A 19,644-nucleotide genomic window follows, 5' to 3' on the forward strand; every position below is an offset into this window, starting at 1 on the left:
CTCCTTGGGACTCCTTGTCCCGGCCCCCGTTGGTGGCAACACGGGGAGGGGAGGTAAAGCCTCAGCCACCCAGGAGGTCCTTCAGAGGATAAAGTCTAACAGTTTTCTAATTCTTTTAAAATGGCTTGAGCCACCCACGAAGGTAACGGATTGCAGAAACTACCAGGTTTTAGGATTCTGGGTGTTCTTTCTGGGGAAATTGAAAAAAAAAAAAACGTAAAAGGGAGGTGTGTGGAATATTAATGCTTCTTGATCCTTCCTAAGGCTCCTGGATCTCATCAAGTCTGAGGTGGAGGGATCAGCACGCTGGGTGCAGCTTTCTGGGGGGCACCAAGGGCTCTTGTTGAGTGGGAACGTTGTTGGCAAGTAGGGAGTGAGGTTAGAAGGTCTGAAAAGTTGGGGAGAAGAGGTTTGAGCTGGAGTTTGCCCGGGCTTTGAGCTCCCGCTGCCTCGCGTGGGGGATTTGGTGCAGCTTTTCTAAGAAGATTACTTGGGTTTTAGTGAGAAGCTCAAACGTGGCACTAGGAGCCCATGCAAAGAGCCTGGGGTTTGTACTCTGAGATGCTCCCGGCTGGGTTGTGGCCCCTTTCTCATCGTAGTTTGATGCCAAAGCAACTCTGGCGTCACATCTGCAGATGTACAGGGTACAACCAGGAGCCAACTCGATGGCTGTTGACCATCCCACCCAGGGCCGTGTGCCTGTGATTTATGGCCCTGCCGTGATGCATTGGGAAGACCAAGGAGAACGCTGAAGAACATTAGGAATTAAACTTGACCATGGCAGGACTGTATAAAGAGAATTAATTTGTCAAAGGTGCCCTTCAAGTAGAGGAACTTGGAGTATTTCTGCCGGAGAGGGAGCATCTCCCAAACCCTTCCCTGGAGCCAGTGGTTAGTGGTGGGGAGCTGAGTGCCGAGAAGGAACAGAAACCCAGGCCTTCTTCTCACGAGAGATACCAAAGATGAAAACAGAGTTTTCCAGCAATTAAAACAAAGCAAATAGGCTTTAATAACAGGGAACACATTACCTGCCATGATTGAATGGGTGAGGTGTGAGAGCGAGGGATGGGAAACATATCCGAGATGCTACGGCTGAATTTTACAGGATCACTTTCTTGCACCACATGGGCTAAATGTTGGGGGTTTATTTTGATTTTATAATTCATTTCTATGCTGGCTTTTGGCAATGTCTAATGTCCGGCTCCTCTGCTGGGAGGAACAAGCCTGATTCCTGGCAGGGGATCCTCTCCCATCCCCAAACCCCCTTCCCTGGGCACAAATCTGGGCTTTCAATGCTCGGCTCTTCCAAGCCAAACCTCCTGACATTTACAGTGTCCCGGCTCAGCTGCGAAGGATTTGGGGCTTGTATATCTTAATGCTTAGGGAGCTGGGGGCCGGCCGGATATTTAATATAATTTGAAGGAGGGGAGGAAAAGGCCAAAGCAGATGGGGCTGCTTGGTTTTCCCCCACGGGTGCTCCATGGGGCCAGGCCGGGCTGTGCAAGCTGGTGAATGCTGCTTGCAGACAGCCCGTTGTTCTCCCCAGGGAGCAATGTTGGCCGTTCAGTCTTTAATGAACAGCAAATATGCTTTTTTTTTTTTTTTTTTTTCCTTCCCCTCTCACTGCAACCCAACGATCTCAAAATACGGCCATCAGCCGCCTTTCCTGCCCTGGAAAGTCAAGCAGGAGCTCTGATTCCTGCTCGACGGGAGGGAAACTGAGGCATGGAGCTGCCAGGCTGGAGCCACATGTCCCAGAGCTGGTTATTTCCGAGATGCCTTTCAGATCTGGCCCTTCTCTCCCCACTCGTGGGTGTATTTTGGGAGCAGAAGCCACAAGATCCTGCCTCCCTTAACCCTCCCCACCTTTGAGTGACCACTTTGGGAGCCAAAGCATCTCCTCCTGCCCTGCCTCTGCCTTGTTTTCCTTTCTGCTGCGTTTTCCCCTTCCTTAGCAGTTAAATAATGGAGCTCGTAGATCATATAATAAATAGGTATTGACTTCATGCCACAGGCTGGATCAGAATTGATTGACCTGTGGGAATACACTCCCTGGCAATCAATAAGAGGCCATCAGGCTGGATAAATCTTGATAACGACTGACAACGGGGAAGTCAATAGGTGTATTAATATATACGTTAAGTGAGGATATATCTTCCGCCTGGAGACAGCGTTGCTTTCGGCAGCTGGCTGGGGAGGAGACCGAAATATCCCGAGCCAAGAGGATGATGGCAGGGATGGGGAAAAGCTGGATCCTCTCTTTGCCAGGGTGTTTGATGTCGGAATAAGAGCTGGCTGCTCCGGCGCCGGCTGAGATTCTCTTCCCTAAATCGTGGCATCAAATCCCCGCCGGCGGCTCTTTGTCAGCCCGGCTTTAACGCGCTCCTCCGGCGGGGGATGCTCGAGGGGAAAGTTCTCCTTTGTATTTGAAAAGTGTTTCGAAAGGCCATAGTATTGCTATTTTGGCCGTGACTTCTTGGGGGGAAGCACTTAACGCAGCGGGACTCGGCGCGGAGGCACTTTACCAGAGAGGAAGGGATTTAAGCGGGTGTTTAAGGGGAAGCCTGTGATTAAGTGCCCCGCAGAGAGATGGTCCCACCAAGTCCTTCTGCTCCTGCCAGCTCTTCCCGTCACCAGTGAGTGACAGCTCAGCACCATGATTTAGTTTTTTCTGAGCATCCTCAAGGCTGGGGATCCTCTTTGGGGTCAGGGAGGGCTGGTTGCTGGGGGAGTTCATGGGGGACACATGTGCTGACATCCTCCTGCCGAGCCAAGGAGGAGGCTGCCCAGGGGAACAGAGCCCTCCTGTGACAACATTATTAATTTTCTTGTTAGTAATAATTATTATTACTATTCCAAAGTGGAGCTGAGTTCTAGGGAAGCAGCCGTCTCAATCAAAAGACCTGCTTCTTCCCTCTCTTCGAAAGAATGGGTTTTTCTAAAGTTTCTCTTCCTTCCTGAAGTTCAAAACAGCAGGAGGATCACGGAGCAGAGAATATATTAGGCTCCTTCAAAGGCAAGGAGAGGTCAAAGCGCCTTCACCCAGCCCCATACCCCCAGCCAGCCCTCTCAGAGCTGATTACGAGCCCATCCTTTCAAAAGGCAGCAAGTGCCACCTGAAAGCATCAAGTATTTTCGGATGAGTTGTTTGCAAGTCAGGGCTTTAGATAAGCCGCGGGGCCCAGGGCTGCTTTGCATTCACCTGTCTCTTGGCTCTTTTCCCCGCAGCTGTAGAATAGCTCCTCTCCTCTGACACTATCTCCTTCAAATAAAAATGCATGGAGTTTGCTTTTTCTAAGTAACTTGTGGGGTTTTTTTTGTTTGTTTGTTTGTCATTTTTTTTCTGAAGCGGCGGTGGAGTTGTGAGCTACTTCTCAGGGAGGCTGATCCCCCTCCTCTTCCTCCTCCTTCTCTTCCTCCAGCCCTCGCAGTTGGGCTGTAGTTATCTCGCCTGCCAGCTGCCGAGAGGAAAATTTTGCTGCCTAAGTAATATTCATCAAAGGACGGCGCTTCCCTCGGGCGGAGAGAGCGAGCGCGGGACGAGGGGAGCATCGTCCCTCCGGGGCTTTTCTATTTCCCCAGCTCGTTTTGCTCCTCTGGGGCTGGGGACCTGGGTTTTGTTGTGGCCAAAAACATTCCTTGTGGCAGATATTTAATTCCCTCCTTCGCTGTCGGGGTGGTTTGGGGAGATTAGTGTTCGCTTTGGAAGTGGAGTTTGCTGGGAAAAGGACCGGGATGCCCCCGGAGGGACTGGGCTCCGATGGATGCTGATGCTCGGCATCGGGGCTGTGGGTTCAGCATTTCATGGCACTGCGCTGCCAGGGAGGGTGTTGGCTGATGCTTTTCTCCCTGGTTGTGGTCTGGTGTGGATGGATAGTGTTTCTCACTACCCAGGGAGGAAGGAAAATGCATTTTTGCCTTTGTTGAAAGCGATGGGAGAGGAGGGGAAGGTGGTTTCTCACTTGCCAGCAAAGAGAAGGGAAATGAAAGGAAAAGAAAGTTGCAGTCCTGGGGCTGAGACGAGGGTGTTGGCTGATGCTTTTCTCCCTGGTTGTGGTCTGGTGAGGATGGATGATGTTTTCTCACTTGCCAGCAAAGAGAAGGGAAATGAAAGGAAAAGAAAGTTGCAGTCCTGGGGCTGAGACGTTTCCATGCTAAATCTCAGGGTACGTGTGGTTCGGAGAGGAGCTGCTTCCCTTTGCCCAGGAGGCTTTGCCAGTGCTGAATCCCAGTGAAACCAGTCCTGAGCATCACTCAGCAGGACTGGGAGGGAGCTGGGGCTCCAATAGGAACTGGGTGCTGCTGGCATCCCAGCAAGGGCAGCTGGCCCAGGAATCTGCCAAGCTTTTTTATGCCCCTCCACGAGCTATTAATTAGGAGAAAAAAGTACGTGTGTGTATATATATATATAGGTGTGGGATCTGACATACGCCGGCTGTCTCCTTAGCCTGAGACCTAGCAAACTCATTGCAGCTCATGTCAGCGTGACCCCAGTTGTCCCAGCTGGCTGTCCCCCACTGTCCTTGAGGGGGGATGTTTAGGGTTTTGAGGAGCTCAGCCGGGTGGTGCCACGGCTCTGCTTGGCTCACGCCGGCGCAGCGGGGAGAGCGTGCGTCAAGGGTGCGATATTTCTTATTGATTGTGAGGAAAATAAAGCCCGGGGATAAAAAATCAACCCAAACCTCTCTCCTTTTTTTTACTGCTCTTCCAGCCTTGTTTAACTTTCTGTTTTGCGAAGCGCATTTGTGGCTGTCTAGTTTCAAGAGCGCAGTTGCCAGGCATCGGTAAAAGAGAAAAAAACAAGCCAATATATGGAAACAGCTTGAAAACTTCCCGAATAACTCAGGCACGGGGGTGTGCAGTGCTTGTCCCCCCCTCCCTGTCGTGGCTAGTCCTGCTCCAACGGAATCAAATGAGTCCCAGCTCAGCAGCTCTGCTTGCTGTAGCCGAATCTTTCTTGCTATTCCCCAAAGATTTCTTCTTCTCCGCGCGATGCTAAAAAATCAGTAAACTGATGGGGAACGTGGAAGCATCCGAGCAGCCTCCTCCTTGGCTCTGTCTTTCTTCAAGCACAGATGTAACCTGCTGGCAGAGGTGTTTTTATATTAAAGTACTTATTGTTAATTCCCACTCTCTCTCTCTCCTCCTGTGTCTCCCCTGGGTGTATAGCGCTGGCTATCGCCATGGTATCTGAGCTGGTTCCCCATACATCAATCTACTAGCCAGTAATGAGCTTCCTGGGGTCTGGTATTTATCACTTTGGGGTGTTCAAATGATCCTATTTAATTTAATGGGCATTTATGTGGATGGTTGGGCAGGGGAAAGAGAAGCACACACCATGGGTAAGTAACAGCACGGTGACCTGCGCTCAACCGCTGTTCCCTCAGCTCTGAATTCATTCCTGCTCCCGGGCAGGAGCCAAGCTCAGGTCTTCAGCCCTATAGAGGTGATGGCCATCAACGTTGAGGTGATGGTCGTCAATATTGCAGGGTCTGAGGGCGGGGGGAGGAAAAACCACGGTAGTTGGGGGATGGATGAGGTTGTTTTCTTATCAGACAGCAAAAATATCAAGAGGCAGCGCTCCAGCTCTCCCTCGCTCATCCCTCCCGAATTGTTCCTCTGCAAGTCGCTTTGGCTTTGCTCCCGTTGCTGATGTCTTCAGCCCACGCTGGTGAAATGCAGAGTGTTTATAAAGCAATTTGGGATTTGGCTTGCTTGGCTGAACACTTCAGAAACTCATTTTGAATAGAGAGTTGCATCTGCAGTGGGATGGGGCTGGGACTGCCCTTAGCGGCGGGGAAAAACTGGGAGCTGAGGTTGTGCGGTGGGTTGAGGGGCACTCCTGGACTCTGGGGACCCCTGGAAGGACCTTTGCATGTCCCCAATCCCACCCGGGCGGGTTGTCCCCAGTCCCTGCTGCCCCTCACCTCTTGGTGGGATGCCGGGACGCACGTCGCCAACCTTCCGGCACTGCTGCCGGGTAGGATGAAGAGGTTTTGGAGGAGAAGAGAAGTTATTTGTTTACGAACACGTACTCCGGGGGTGAATAAGCCAGGATCTGCCTGAAGATGCGAATCATCTCCCTTTGTCTCTTGGTGTCAAGCGTAGGCGGTCTCCGGCCTCGTGATCCGCAGCCGGCGGGGGCCCCTCAATGCCACCCTTGGGTGGAGAGACCTCTCCAAGCGGGAAGGCAGAAGACGAGGAGCGCGCCCCGGGGAAGCGGGGCTTTGTGCCCGTCGCTCCTGCCCCCCAACGGGGAGCCCATTGACGGGGAGACGGGGAGCGAGAAGCGGCGAGATTGTCGAGATCCGCCGTGAAAAGGTTGTGCAGGTGGTGGCTGAATGGGCTCAGGTGCTGCATAATAGATATCAACCGGGCTTCATCTCGGCGTCGGCAGCTCCTTATCCAGCAAGAAAACTCTTAAACAAATACCAGGCGCGGCGGTTGCTGGTTGAATTCATTCAGAGGGATTATTCAGCGAGGGGAGGAGAGAAGCACCTGGGCTGCCTTCCACGGCTCCACAAAGGTCTGAGGAGCGGGTGGTGGCGTGTCCCAGGCTTCACTGTGGGCTGGTGCCACCACCCCAGGTCTGAGAGGTGGCTGCTCTCCTTGCGCTGGGGGCATCTGCCACCTCTTTCCATGCGGTCCCTCCGCAAATGAAGTGGAGAGATGGGAATCTCATCAGCCAAGGGCTGCAGGCTCCACTCCCGGGGTTATCTCTGCCGTTCAGACAGACAGAAATTTAAGGGTTTTTTTTCTCTAAACAAGCCTTTTCCAGGAAAACAGCTGATCTTAACTCGCTTTAGGGCTGAAATCAACCCCCGCTTCCAGCGCTAATCTATTCATTGCATTTGCAATGTCAATTTGTGAGTAATGCAGACCACAAGCAACTTTCTGGAATGGTTTTCTCTGGGGGGAAAACAAGCGTTTGCTGGGGAGGAGGGAGGGCTGGGGGCAACTCCTTCCTGCACAGGCAGGTCATGGGAGGTGGCAGAAAGGTTATCGTTGTAGAGCTCAGAGCTTTTCAGGGTTATTTAGCAAATTAGCACAAAAAGCCTTTATACTGGAAAGGTGGACAGTCATAATTTTGCAGCCTTTAATTCCAGGTGCAGAAACCCAAGGGTTGTCTTTATCGCTTCTTTCCGAGGAGCAGTTTGAGTGCTTGGATCCTAATCTTCAGGGAAATTCACGTTGCAGAAGATGGGAAGTGGCTGGTTTAGTTGGGGGAAGGTGGTGTTGGGAATCGGGAGTGCTGGGGGTTTGGTGTGCCCAGGGATGTGTGGAGACACCCCAGCAAGGAAAAGCGTTACCGAGGAGGCAGTTGCATGGGTATGAAGGTGCCCTAAACTCCCCGCAGTGGTTGCGTGCATCCAGCAAGGCTATTTCCAACACAGTGCTCTGAAGGATGCTGGAGGCAGTTGCACGGGTATGAAGGTGCCCTAAACTCCCCGCAGTGGTTGCGTGCATCCAGCAAGGCTATTTCCAACACAGTGCTCTGAAGGATGCTGTTGTCTTTCAATCTCCTTCCTGATTGACCTGAAAATTGTGTTTTCTGCCTGTGGAAGGACACAGAGTTTTTTTGGCATAGGAACAGGAGGTTCCTCTGTGTCCATGAGCTTCTGAAGAAGCAAGGTTTATTCCTAACAACGCTATCCCAATCCATATCAGTTTAATCCCCCAAGTGATGCTGAGAGCTCAGCTTTCTGGATCTTATTTTAATCAATCGTGGGGACCTTATTTGCATCCAGGTGATGGTCTTGGCCAGAGGACGTACAGTAGCTATGGGGGCATGGTGACCACCCTGTGGCTGGGGAGGCATTGCCATTGCTGTTTGCAATGTCCCCAAGGAAACCACGGCACAGCTTCCTGGGGGTTTGGCCTCATTGCTCTGCTCTGAGCCAGCCTGGGGGGCAAAAATAAAAGCGGGGCGAAAGCTTTTATTGTTGCATTCCCAATTTTTCTGGATTTGCAAAGGGAGGGGAGCTGCTCGATGCTCTGCAGGGCTGTGCTGAGCGTCGCTGCCTTCGGTTCAACCAAGGTTCAACCTCAACAAGGTTCTGTCGTGGTTCAACCCCAACCAGCAACTGGGACCACAGCCACTTGTTCACTGGCCCCAGCTGGGATTGGGGAGAGAATCGGAAGAGTAGGAGTGAGGAAAAAACTCATGGATTGAGACAAAGACAGTTTAATAGGTAGAGCAAAAGCCATGCATGCAAAAGAAGAAAATCAAGGAATTCATTCCCTGCTTCCCATGGGCTCAGTGATCCCCAGCAAAGTAGAGACCAGTTTCTTGGGAAGACAAATGCCATAATTCTAAACATCCTGCCCTTCCCTCTTCTTACCCCAGCTTTATATACTGAACATGATGTCATATGGTATGGAATATCCCTGACTTTATATACTGAACAGGTACGGAATATCCCTGTGGTCAGTTGGGGTCAGCTCTCCTGGCTGTGTCCCCTCCCAGCTTCTTGTGTTGGAGCAAAAAGGGCCTTGACTGCTTAGCAACAACCAAAACCATCAGTGTTTTACCAAGGCTATTTTCATCCCAAATCCAAAACGTGGCACTACACCTGCTAGTAAGAAAGTCAACTCTATCCCAGCTGAAACCATGATGTTCTCCTCCCTCTTGTCCATACCAGGGGTGCAAACCATCCCCTCTCCCTGTCTGAGCAATATGGTACCCAGGAGAACCCAGGGTGGCTCAATGTGATGCTCCTCAGCCCTTGTGACACTGTCTGGACTGACTGTTTCCATCCAAAAAGGGGCAAAACCCCTTATCTCCCAGGAGACAAATCCAGACAGGTCCATGCTGGCATCGCCGGAGCTGGAGGAGAGGGGCAAAGGGGAAAGCAGTGGAGCCGAGCGAGGATGCAGAGGAATTAAAAACCTGTAACTTTTTATTTGCTAACTAGAACAGGATCAAATTAACATCTGTCGCTGCCGAAGCCTCGTTAACGAGATGTGTGTCGGGCGCTTTATTTGCCGGGCACAGGTATCCAGTTTCATCTTTCTAAAGTTGCCTGTAATGAGCGTGGGTGGATATAGAAAAGCAAAAAAGCCCTTTTTTTTGTGGGCGGGAGTCGAGGCAGCATCCACCCACGTACTCCATTATGATATTCAAATGTCAATATATTTTTAATTGGTTTATATCCCCCCTCCCCTCCCCCTCCAGCTGCCTTTGGTAATTAAGGATCTGTAAATAGATTTTACTGTAATTGGTACGAGAAGGAAAATTGGAGGACATTGTACAGTGCATTGGTTGGGGGGGTTTTTTTCCCCTCCCCATCTTTCCTCTTTTGACTCATGTCACATCTGTGAGTATTGTATCCTCTGAGGGAAGAGGCGGGGAGCCATGGCCAGTTTTGCACAAAAAAGTCTGAAGCAAGAGGACCAGGTGCTTTGCTGGTGGCTGGGACGTGGGGAAGAACTGGGCGACCAGCCTGGGTCACCCCTCTACGGGGCTCACCACCACCACCACCACCGTGGAGATGGCACCAGCACACACTGGGGAGCAATGTGACCTCCCTCCCAGTGCCAAACTGGAGAGAGCCCCCCGTTTTCCTTGCTGAATCTCCAATCTGCCTTGAGATGTAGCCAGAGCTCTCGTGGTTATTTATAGTTCCTTGCCACAGCCGCTGCCGTTATAATTTGGGGATGTTTCTTGGCGGGGGTTTGTAAACCATGTTTTTTATCTTCTCTCTTTCCCTGCTCTTTCAGCCTGTGTAAAGGACGGACTCTCTACTCAGTGGTGAGAGACGCCAAAATTGTCCTGGATGTCAACAAGACAAGGCAGATAGCCCAAGAAATTGTGAAGGTACGGTACGGCGCGGGGGCATCTCATCACCCATGAGGGTCCAGATCCAGCTGAGAGCTTGGCCAAAGTTGCTCCAGGGAGCTGGAATGAAGAAGCCAGGGAGGCTGGGCAGGGTAGCACCTCTTGGCTTTAAAATCCAGGTCTCTTAGACCTCCCTCACCCACTGGGGTGGCAACAAAGCTTCCCGAGAGCTCCTCATGGGGAGAGTGGGGCTCATCCTGGCCACAGGTCCTCTTCCCAGGACCTTCCAGACTCTTTTCAGTAGTTGCCAGTGAGAGGACAAGGGGCAATGGGCACAAGTTGGAACATAAAGGGTTCCACTTGAATATGAGGAAGAACTTCTTCACGGTGAGGGTGACGGAGCCCTGGAACAGGCTGCCCAGGGAGGGTGTGGAGTCCCCTTCTTTGGAGATTTTCAAGACCCGCCTGGATGGGCCTGAGTAACATGCTCTGACAAGCTCTGGGTGGTCCTGCTTTAGCAGGGGAGTTGGACTAGATGATCTCTATGGTCCCTTCCAACTCTAAAAATTCAGTGAAATTCAGTGAAATTCCCCCTTGGAGGTGCAGGTGGTTAAAGTCCAGCTTTGCTGTTGCTGTGAGCTGCTGGTTGGATATTCCTCACCTCTTGGGGAAAAAAAATATATTGATCTGCAGTTGGTCTGAGGCTTCCAGGGCACCCGGAGGAGTCAGTGGTGCTCATGGCAGGGGGCTCTGCGTGCCACGCGGCAGAGAGCACGTACATTTTCTCAGAGCTGAAAAAGCTTTTCCTTTCACAGAGATGACTCAAAGCGCGTCGTCGACACTTCAGATGTGACCATATAAATAGATGCTGGGGAGGATCCTCACGTGGCAGGGTCAAGTGGCCGGGAAGCTGGCTCCCCAGCCATCAAAGCTTCCCACCCAGTGTCTGCAGCCGCTCGTTTAGCCCAAGAGGGTGTCGAGCCGTCTGCCAGGGCAGGGTTTTGCTGTGATTCCAAACATATTTAACACCAAGCGGTGTCAAAAAGTATTTGGGACGTGTCCTACCCCAGCAGCCACCCCACACACTGACCCTGTGTCCCCCTCAAGGTCGGCCAGCACCTCCGGCCCCCGGCAAGACCAAGTCATCTGGGGCTGAGCTCAGGTTAAACATGGGGGGACAGGGGGAGGGGGAAGAAGTTTTTCTGGCAAATATTAAACCCCTTAAATATTCAAATCTGCATTATAAACCAGAATATGCTCTGCAATATATCCTGGATGGTGCCATTCCCCTGCCTGTGCTTATGGTCTCTGAATTAGATTGCTTATTTTGTGTTTATTTACACCCAGATTTAGCAAAGTGCATGCCATTTTTCAAGGAAATTCCTTAAATTCCCCCCAAATCTCTGGACTCCGGGCAGGAGCTGATGGTTGAGCACAGGCTTACCCACTTTGCTCACCGTCCTGTGTCTGTACGGGCATCACAAGGAGTGTCTTGAAGTGGAGACATGGCTGAGCCCTGTGTTGGGTGGTGGAGGGAAGCTGCAAGAGATCATAGAATCATGGAATGGTTTGGGTTGAAAGGGACTTTAAAGCCCACCCAGTGCCACCCTCTGCCCTGGGCAGGGACACCTCCCACCACACCAGGTTGCTCCAAGCCCCCTCCAACCTGCCCTTGAACCCCTCCAGGGATGGGGCAGCCACAGCTTCTCTGGGCAACCTGGGCCAGGCTCTCACCACCCTCACGCCAAAGAACTTCTTCCCCACATCTCATCTCAATCTCCCCTCTTTCAGTTTGATGATGAACCCTGAGTCTTTGGTGTGCTCTCCTGTGGCACTGAACAGGTCTGCCTGCCCCAGGGGTGCTCCTGGGCCTGTGGGGTGATGTTCTCAGTCGCATGCAGGGCTGTAGTATGCCCCAAGTTGGGTGGTGGCACCTTCTTGCAAGCTTAGGCTTGTCTGAGACAGCTGAAGGCCTCCCTGCTTCATTTCTATTTCTGAGCTGTGTTTTCCACTTTTAAAAGGTGGATTTTTCCCACTGAGCGAACATCTCAAGCCTCACAAAGGTTTGTCATACATTTTCCTCCCTGACTACCACCACTCTTGTGCTCTGGGTTCTCGCCTCCCAGATGTTCACAGTGGGAGGTAATGGCTTGGTTCAGCCCCTTTTCTCAGTGGGGGCTGCTTGGCTTTGTGTGGGTCGGTGTTTTGAGGACTAGGCTGAGAGACCGCTGTCTTCTGCAGCCACATGTGCATTAATTAGGAATGGGTTGGAAACCTCAAACTCTTTGTGGTGTTGTGGGGCATTGCCAGCACTGGGGGGGCATTGCTGGATCTGTGAGATGAAAGTGTCACCATGAAGAATGTCACCCATGAGGTCTTCTAAAGCAAATCAGCATGAATGCACATAGACCTGGTTGTAGCAGGCCAACTCCCCTGTGTCCTCCCCTCTTTGGGAGACCAGCATAGGGTGCTCCTGTTGCAACCTTTTGCAGGGCAGGGGGGCTTTGGGTCCTCCCAGTGAGAGAACGAAGGGCAACGGGCACAAGTTGGAACATATTTCTGCAGGGCAGGGGAGCTTTGGGTCCTCCCAGTGGGAGAACGAGGGGCAACGGGCACAAGTTGGAACATAAGAGGTTCCACTCAAATATGAGAAAAAACTTCTTCACAGGTGACAGATCCCTGGAACAGGCTGCCCAGGGAGGTCGTGGAGTCCCCTTCTTTGGAGATTTTCAAGCCCCACCTGGATGCCATCCTGAGTAACATGCTCTGACAAGCTCTGGGTGGTCCTGCTTCAGCAGGGGAGTTGGACTAGATGATCTCTATGGTCCCTTCCAACTCTAAAAATTCATTGAAATTCAATGAAAACCTGAGACCCTGTAGGGATTAGCAGAGGTCCAGGATAGGTCCATCACACCCCTGTCTCAGCCACCCCGTTGCTGTGCCCTGGACAACACATGGTCCATTGCCAGTGTGCATCAAGAGGAGGAGTTTCTCTGCCTTCCCACCTCTCCATGTCAACCATCAGCAGATGTTCAGGAAGTTTTGGTGGACTTGGAGGTGGCTGCTGTGGAGAAATGAAGCAAAAACCCCAACATCTTGGTTTGGTTGGGTTCAGGGCAGCACCTCCTCAAGGAGCTGGAGGCAGGACCATGGCGGAGGCTTCAGTTCCATGACCTGCTCATGGAGGTTGTTTGACTTTATCCTTTGAGTCCCTGTGTGCGATAGAGGAGCCGTTAAACTGGTTGGATTAGTGGGGGCAAGGGCTCTCGTTATGCCGTGATCCTCGGGAGGAGAAAGTTAATTTATTTTAAGGAGCGGAGCCGGCAGAGGGAGCTGCCTTTTCACGCACGCCGAGCGGCCCAGCAAATTAAGGCATTATTGGGCTGAGAGTGTTTTCTCATGGATCATCCCGGGGAGGAAGACGGCGGGGCTGGAATTTGCAGTGGGATCTGCGCGATACCCAACGGAGCGAGGGGAGGGATTGGGGTTTGCCAAGAGCTCCTGGAGAAATACCTTCAGCGAAGGCTTGGCTACCTTTGATGACTGAATGGGAGACGTGTGACATGCGATGTGAGCTGGGTTGAAAAGTCCCCTCCACCTTCTCCGGGTTCCCCTGGCCCCTGGCTGCTGGGAAAGGGTTGAGGAGCATCCTCGTGGTGCTGGGTCTTATCCTGCCCCATGGTTGCTCAGGGCCCCGCGCTGCACCTTGCAGGAGGAACAGGCATTGAAATGCTGTTCCTTGCACAACCAGCCAACCCTGGCACTTCCTGAAGGCGACAGTGACATTTTAAAGCAGGTCTTTATACCTCATGGTTATTTCATGTGCTGGGACCTGCAGACCCCTAATTAATCCCAGTGCCTGGAATGGTCTTGGCATCCAGCTGCAGCTGTGGCATCTTGGGATGAGCTGCTGCCCCAAATCTTTCCTTCCTCCAGCATCCCATAGGAGAAGTTCTTTGGGATGTGACCGCCAAGGGGGGCAGTTAAACCCCCATGACCTGCTGGGTTGGGGTGTTTGCTGTCCCTGGCTGCCCCTGGAGCAGAGCCCGGCAGGTTCTTGGTACCTTCAGGATTTTCCCCAAGTCCTTGGGCATTTGCATTTGAGGTTTTGTGGCTGTTTCAGGTTGCTTTCCCAATTTTTCCAAGTTGTTTCTGAATTTGCATCATGCCTCTCAGCTCCATATTAACCGCAAACCTAATATATGTTCCACCACCCGCACGGTTAATGACGACACCTGAAAAGATCAGACCTAGGACAGACCCCTGGGGAAACCCAGTTAATAAATCCCCCCCGTGTCAGCGATGGACAACTGATATTTACTCTTAAGCAACAGCTTGCCGGCCCACTTGGCATTTATCTTTCAGCAGCTTCCTCTAGACCAAGTTTCCCCATGTCTGCTTATTAGGATGAAAAGTGAGACAGCCTCGAGAGCCCTGCTGAAGTCAGGATAAATGGCTTTTATCTCCCTCCCTGTTCCCAGAGCTGGTTATCCCGTTGAGCTGAGCGTGCGCCACATGGAGCTGCCGGCAGTCTGCTCGATTTGCCAACGTTGAGTTTGGATTTCCCACCCGTGGCCTTTTTTTTTTAAAAAAAAAAAAAAAAAATTATTTTTTTTTATTTTGCATCATTAGCAATAATTTTAATTAACCACCGAGCAGTTTTTCCTAGGGGAAAAGAATTAAGGCAGGGCTCCTGCGAGGCGCTCGTTTGATGGCTGGCGGTGCCGGTGCGCACGTAGGAAGCACTTAATGGCCCAGGCAGGGTACGCGGGAGAGGAGATGGAGAGCTTTGACTTATTACCCCTCTGCTCTCCGCCCCGTAAAAGAACGAAGGCGAAAACATCATCATCATCAATTTTCTCAGCAGAGGGACTTCAGGAAAAACGACTTGCCAGTTTGGTTTGCCGCTAATTTTTTCCCCTTGCGTAACCGATTAATCAGGAAGATGAGCGGGCGCTGTCGCAGCCCGGAGGAAAGACGCCCACACTGTGGTCCCACCACCCTCCTCGAGCACCACACGATGCCCATCCCAAGCCAGGGAACTCCTGGATGCCTGCCTTTTCTTCGGGGACATTTGGGGACGTGCTAGATAACGTGGACATGCCACCGCGGCACAGGGATGCTCGGAGCCGGGCTCTCCCTCTCTTGGCAGTGGTGGGGTTGCCCCTGCTCTGGCATTTCACTGAATTTCACTGAATTTTTTTGCTCTGGCATTTCACTGAATTTTACTGATTTTTTTAGAGTTGGAAGGGACCATAGAGATCATCTAGTCCAACTCCCCTGCTGAAGCAGGATTGCCCAGAGCTAGAGCATGTTACTCAGGAGCATCCAGGCGGGTCTTGAAAATCTCCAAAGAAGGGGACTCCACACCCTCCCTGGGCAGCCTGTTCCAGGGCTCTGTCACCCTCACTATGAAGTTTTTTCTCATATTTGGTGGAACCTCTTGTGTTCCAGCTTGTGCCCATTACCCCTCATCCTCTCACTGGCAACTGCTGAAAAGAGTCTGGCTCCTCCTCCAACCCACCCTTTAGTTACTTATAGGCATTGATAAGGTCTCCATTTGTGCTGCTTTTTCAGTTTTGGGGTATTTTTCTTTCTCTTTTGCTCTAGGGAATGGGCTACCTGCACGCCAAGGGGATCCTTCACAAGGACCTCAAGTCAAAAAATGTTTTCTATGACAACGGGAAGGTGGTGATCACGGACTTCGGCCTCTTCAGCATCTCGGGAGTTCTCCAAGCAGGCAGGTAGGACATGGCATGGTGGAAATACTGGGATTCCTCCCACTAGAGCTCCCTTTTGGGCTTGGAGCATGAGGAGGGAGCCCAAAAACCTCTGCAAGTGCCTTTCTGGGTCTGCAGCCTCAGTAGACACGAGGACAAGGTGCTTTGGAGCATCCTGGGGGCTGCCCTGGGGATCCAACCCACCCTTTAGTTACTTATAGGCATTGATAAGGTCTCCATTTGTGCTGCTTTTTCAGTTTTGGGGTATTTTTCTTTCTCTTTTGCTCTAGGGAATGGGCTACCTGCACGCCAAGGGGATCCTTCACAAGGACCTCAAGTCAAAAAATGTTTTCTATGACAACGGGAAGGTGGTGATCACGGACTTCGGCCTCTTCAGCATCTCGGGAGTTCTCCAAGCAGGCAGGTAGGACATGGCATGGTGGAAATACTGGGATTCCTCCCACTAGAGCTCCCTTTTGGGCTTGGAGCATGAGGAGGGAGCCCAAAAACCTCTGCAAGTGCCTTTCTGGGTCTGCAGCCTCAGTAGACACGAGGACAAGGTGCTTTGGAGCATCCTGGGGGCTGCCCTGGGGATTTCACTGTCTCACCTCCCGGGAAATTTGCTTTGGGAAAAGAGTGAGGTGTGTAGCTCCTGTAGAAACCCCTCTGCCCCTCGAGTGGTGCTGCCTTGAAATGTGTCTCCACATTTCTCAACACTGGAGTTGGGTTTGCAGTGCGAAGCCCCCGGGGGATGGTGAGAGCTGGGAAGGAGCTTCCCCAGCAAAGTGGGTCCAGCTTGGCACCCAGTGGTGAAAACACACTGCTCTGTCCCTCGGGTGCGGAAGTTGCAGCTTGTTTTGATTTGATTTTGTTTCATTTGTTTTTATGAACCTAGTATTTCCAGGCAGAGTTGCTTTTGATTGGTAGGAAGGAGCACGATGCTATGTGTGAGCCTCCAGCAGTTTGGTTCAGAGAGGGAGGACCTGGTCCTGGGCAGGGTCTCTTGGTCGTAACCTCTTGCCATGGGATGCATCATTTCCATGGGATGCATCATTTCCATGGCCATCCAGAAGATGCTTCTAGGGCTCTGTTTCACCAGGTCCAGCAAAGACATCTCACTCCTTGGTCTTTCCCCAACACCATGATAAATCCCCCAGCATCTGCTTCATCTCCTGCCCCTGGGCTGGTGAGCGGTGCTGTCCCCATAGCTGTCCCTCAGCCCCTCCAGTGACCTTTCGGGTGCTGCAGACATCTGGCCGTGGTGTCTCCACCAAGCCAGGGCATGGAGCAAGACACGGAGAAAATGAGAGCCAAGCCTGGGACATTTACAGCATTGTGACATTTTTTGGTCTCTTGGGGTTTGGAATCGAGCCCATTTGGTAAATGTCCCTTATTAAATGGGGGTTTTTTTTCAGTGCTTTGGGAGGTTTTCCAGCTGTAGGCATGGCAGGGCAAAGAGTTTCAGCAGCAGCTTTGGAAAGGAAGAAAAGCAAAGCTGGGGGGGAAAAGGAAACAGAAGAGGGGGGAAAAAAAGAACAAAGCTTATATTTTCTGTTTTTGTTAAAACTGGAAAAAAAAAAAAAAAGAGTGTTGCTGACTTTTCCCAGCAGGAGGGAGCTTTTTCACTAAACCCTTTGTGTTGGAAGCAGCACGGGCCAAGCGCGGCGTTATCGGTGTCGGCAGATGGGGCAGGTTTCCTCCAGCAGCCACGGTCCCCACCTTCTGGTCCTTTTGGTCTCCATCACCCCACCTGATGGGGTTTGTCTCTGGAGAGGTTGTCGCAGCCCATCCTCACCTCACGGCGAAGACGCTCAGGAGATAAAACGCATCTTGGGAACTATATATTTAATTTTATTTTTTTTTTTAACTTCCTGTGTGACGAGGTCGAAGGATTAGAGGAAAAGGCCCCGACGGCCTCTCTCCATCCCACGCCGGGCAGCCAGCCTTTCCGTTCCGCTTGTATAAATATCATCTGGTTTTAGCACAAACTTAGCCAAAAGCTTAGGAAGCCCGAGAAATCCAGCACTCCTGCTGCTCCCCCCGCAGCGGAGAAGTGGGGTTTGGTTCTGGATCAACAGCTGGGTAGGGTTTTGGAGACTTTGGTCCTGCCAGGATGAGGTTGCAGCTCATTCCAGCAGCAGTAGAAGGATTTGGGCAAAAGTGGCCAAAGTTTGCCTGGGACATTTGCTGTGAAGGTCAGAGATGCTCTGGAGATAAAAGGAGGGATGAAATTCTGGGGAAATGGGGTATCCGATGCGGTGGAGCAATGCGTGACCATCTCTGGTCAAGATTGGGGTGTCACTTGGGGGGTGAAATCCCAGAGGTTACTCAGGAGAGGGAGGATGGTCAGAAAGGCAAGGCTGGACACAAATGAGCAGTGTTTTGCTAGAAAAATGGAGAAAATGGGGAAATTTCTGCCCTGAGGAGCTTTCAGTGTGGCTGCCCTGGACTGCTGGTGGGACTTATGTCTTCTGCTGGTGGAAAGCTGAGAGAAGGCTTTGGGGATCCACACTCATCTGTTACTGTGGATTTTGAAGCAGCAAAGTCTCTGCAGTTCCAATTTCCCTTTTCAGGGCGGGTTCTCTGCTGGTTCTGGTTTCTCTCAGATGAAGAAGAAGAATAAAGCCCAGTTTTGGGCTTGCTTGGACAAGCACGTATGGAGAAGGGACAAGTTTTTGTAGGTCAGGTTAAGGATGTTGCTTCGGGTGTGAATGAGAACTCCAAACTGGCCTGTTTTGCTAGGGTTAAAAAAAGGCATGGCATAAAAGTCTTCTTCGTCCTCCTCAAGGAGGCTCACCTTGGGTTCATGAAAGTGTCTGACACAAGGAGTTTGCAGCGTCCATCCATGCCCTGACACACTTGTGCTACTGAAAAACTAGATGGCTATCACAACTGAAATACTTTCTGCAGAGTCTTCATAATCCAGCGTCTTATCCTGGCGAAATTAGATTTATTTATCCTTTATTTAAACATTGCTGAGCTTGGTTGGGCTGCTCCGTAATTAGGAGGAGCACGAGGTGAGTCTTGAGTAGTCTGAAGAGCTCTTCTGCTCTTGCTCTTGCTTGTCCTCCAGTGGGTTTAGAAGGTGCTCATTTGGTTGTGCTGCTTTCTGCTCATGGAAGGCATCGGGTCGGTTATGAAGTCAGGCAAACTTTGGTCATGAAACCTCAAATTGCTGTGATTGAACCATATTTGGGATTGCATTAAAGCTCGTCCCTCGTTGCTGGAAGCTCGTAAACCTGTGACTGTGTGCTTGGGCGTAGCCTTGTAGGACAAGCTCTCACAGGAGCTGCGGAGCCAAATCTGGTCCCCAGAGCATCCTGAGGTGAGCCCAAACTCTGCTCCTGTGATATCACAGCACTGGGCGACTTGAGGGTTGAGGGAGCAAAATTAAAAGCCCCCCCTTTGCAATCCTGGTCGCATTGAGGGCGGTGAAGCAGCTCTGAGTGCTACTTGCTGCCTCCTGCTCCCCGCTGCCTGCCTGGGGATGGAGATCGTGGACACAGGGAAGGACAAGCAAGCTCCTCCACCTCTTTTCTAATTGCCCTTAGTGCTTAATGCTGGCTTGTAATTAAGAGCCACGCAGGGCTGGAGGACGGCGTTGGGAGCCAGCTGGGGAGCTGAAAGCCTCCCCTCCTGCCTCAAAGTGCTCTCACCTGTGGCTCCTGGGGCTGGAGGGTCCATGTCTCACCGAAGGCACTGATTGCAGCGGTGACTCTGACACAGCAGGGTGAAGAAGAGCCATCAAGACCCCAGAGGGGGCATGGAGGCTCAATCAGTGATTCCTTGGACCAGCAGCATCCTTCCCCAGGGAGGGGGGGTTCCTCCTCCAGTCACCGCCAGAACCGGGGGTGATGCCTGGGGCTGGGGCTGGTTTTGTGGCCAGGAGGATCCAGTTTCACCTTGGGATTGTGTACGTTGTGCACACACAGCCGCAGGGGGAAACACCAGCCAAGGAATCAATCTTTGCAGTGGGAGCTTGTCATCTGGCCTCGGGGGTGGATGGAGATGTCCGTGCCTGGATGGTGTCACCTGGGACCTGGGCTCTGGCGTTTTGTGGGCCCCAGCAACCCCACAGCCATCCCTCAGCCTTGCACATCACCACCCTCAGGAGGGCATCCAAGCACAAACTGGGAGAAATTCCTT

The 19,644-nt window shown here is 51.8% G+C and overlaps 1 protein-coding gene across 1 annotated transcript in view; it reads left to right on the forward strand.

The window, feature by feature from the left end:
• Nucleotides 1-19,644, forward strand: part of KSR2 (kinase suppressor of ras 2) — a 100,011-nt gene that overhangs the window by 72,440 nt on the left and 7,927 nt on the right. Inside the window, exons 16-17 of the mRNA XM_014959513.1 lie at nt 9,721-9,817; nt 15,389-15,522. Of these exons, the coding sequence (XP_014814999.1) occupies nt 9,721-9,817; nt 15,389-15,522 (231 nt within the window). The remainder of the gene's footprint in view (nt 1-9,720; nt 9,818-15,388; nt 15,523-19,644) is intronic.

This window comes from Calidris pugnax, unplaced genomic scaffold (assembly GCF_001431845.1).
Source record: "Calidris pugnax isolate Ruff unplaced genomic scaffold, ASM143184v1 scaffold413, whole genome shotgun sequence".
NCBI classification, from domain to species: domain Eukaryota; kingdom Metazoa; phylum Chordata; class Aves; order Charadriiformes; family Scolopacidae; genus Calidris; species Calidris pugnax.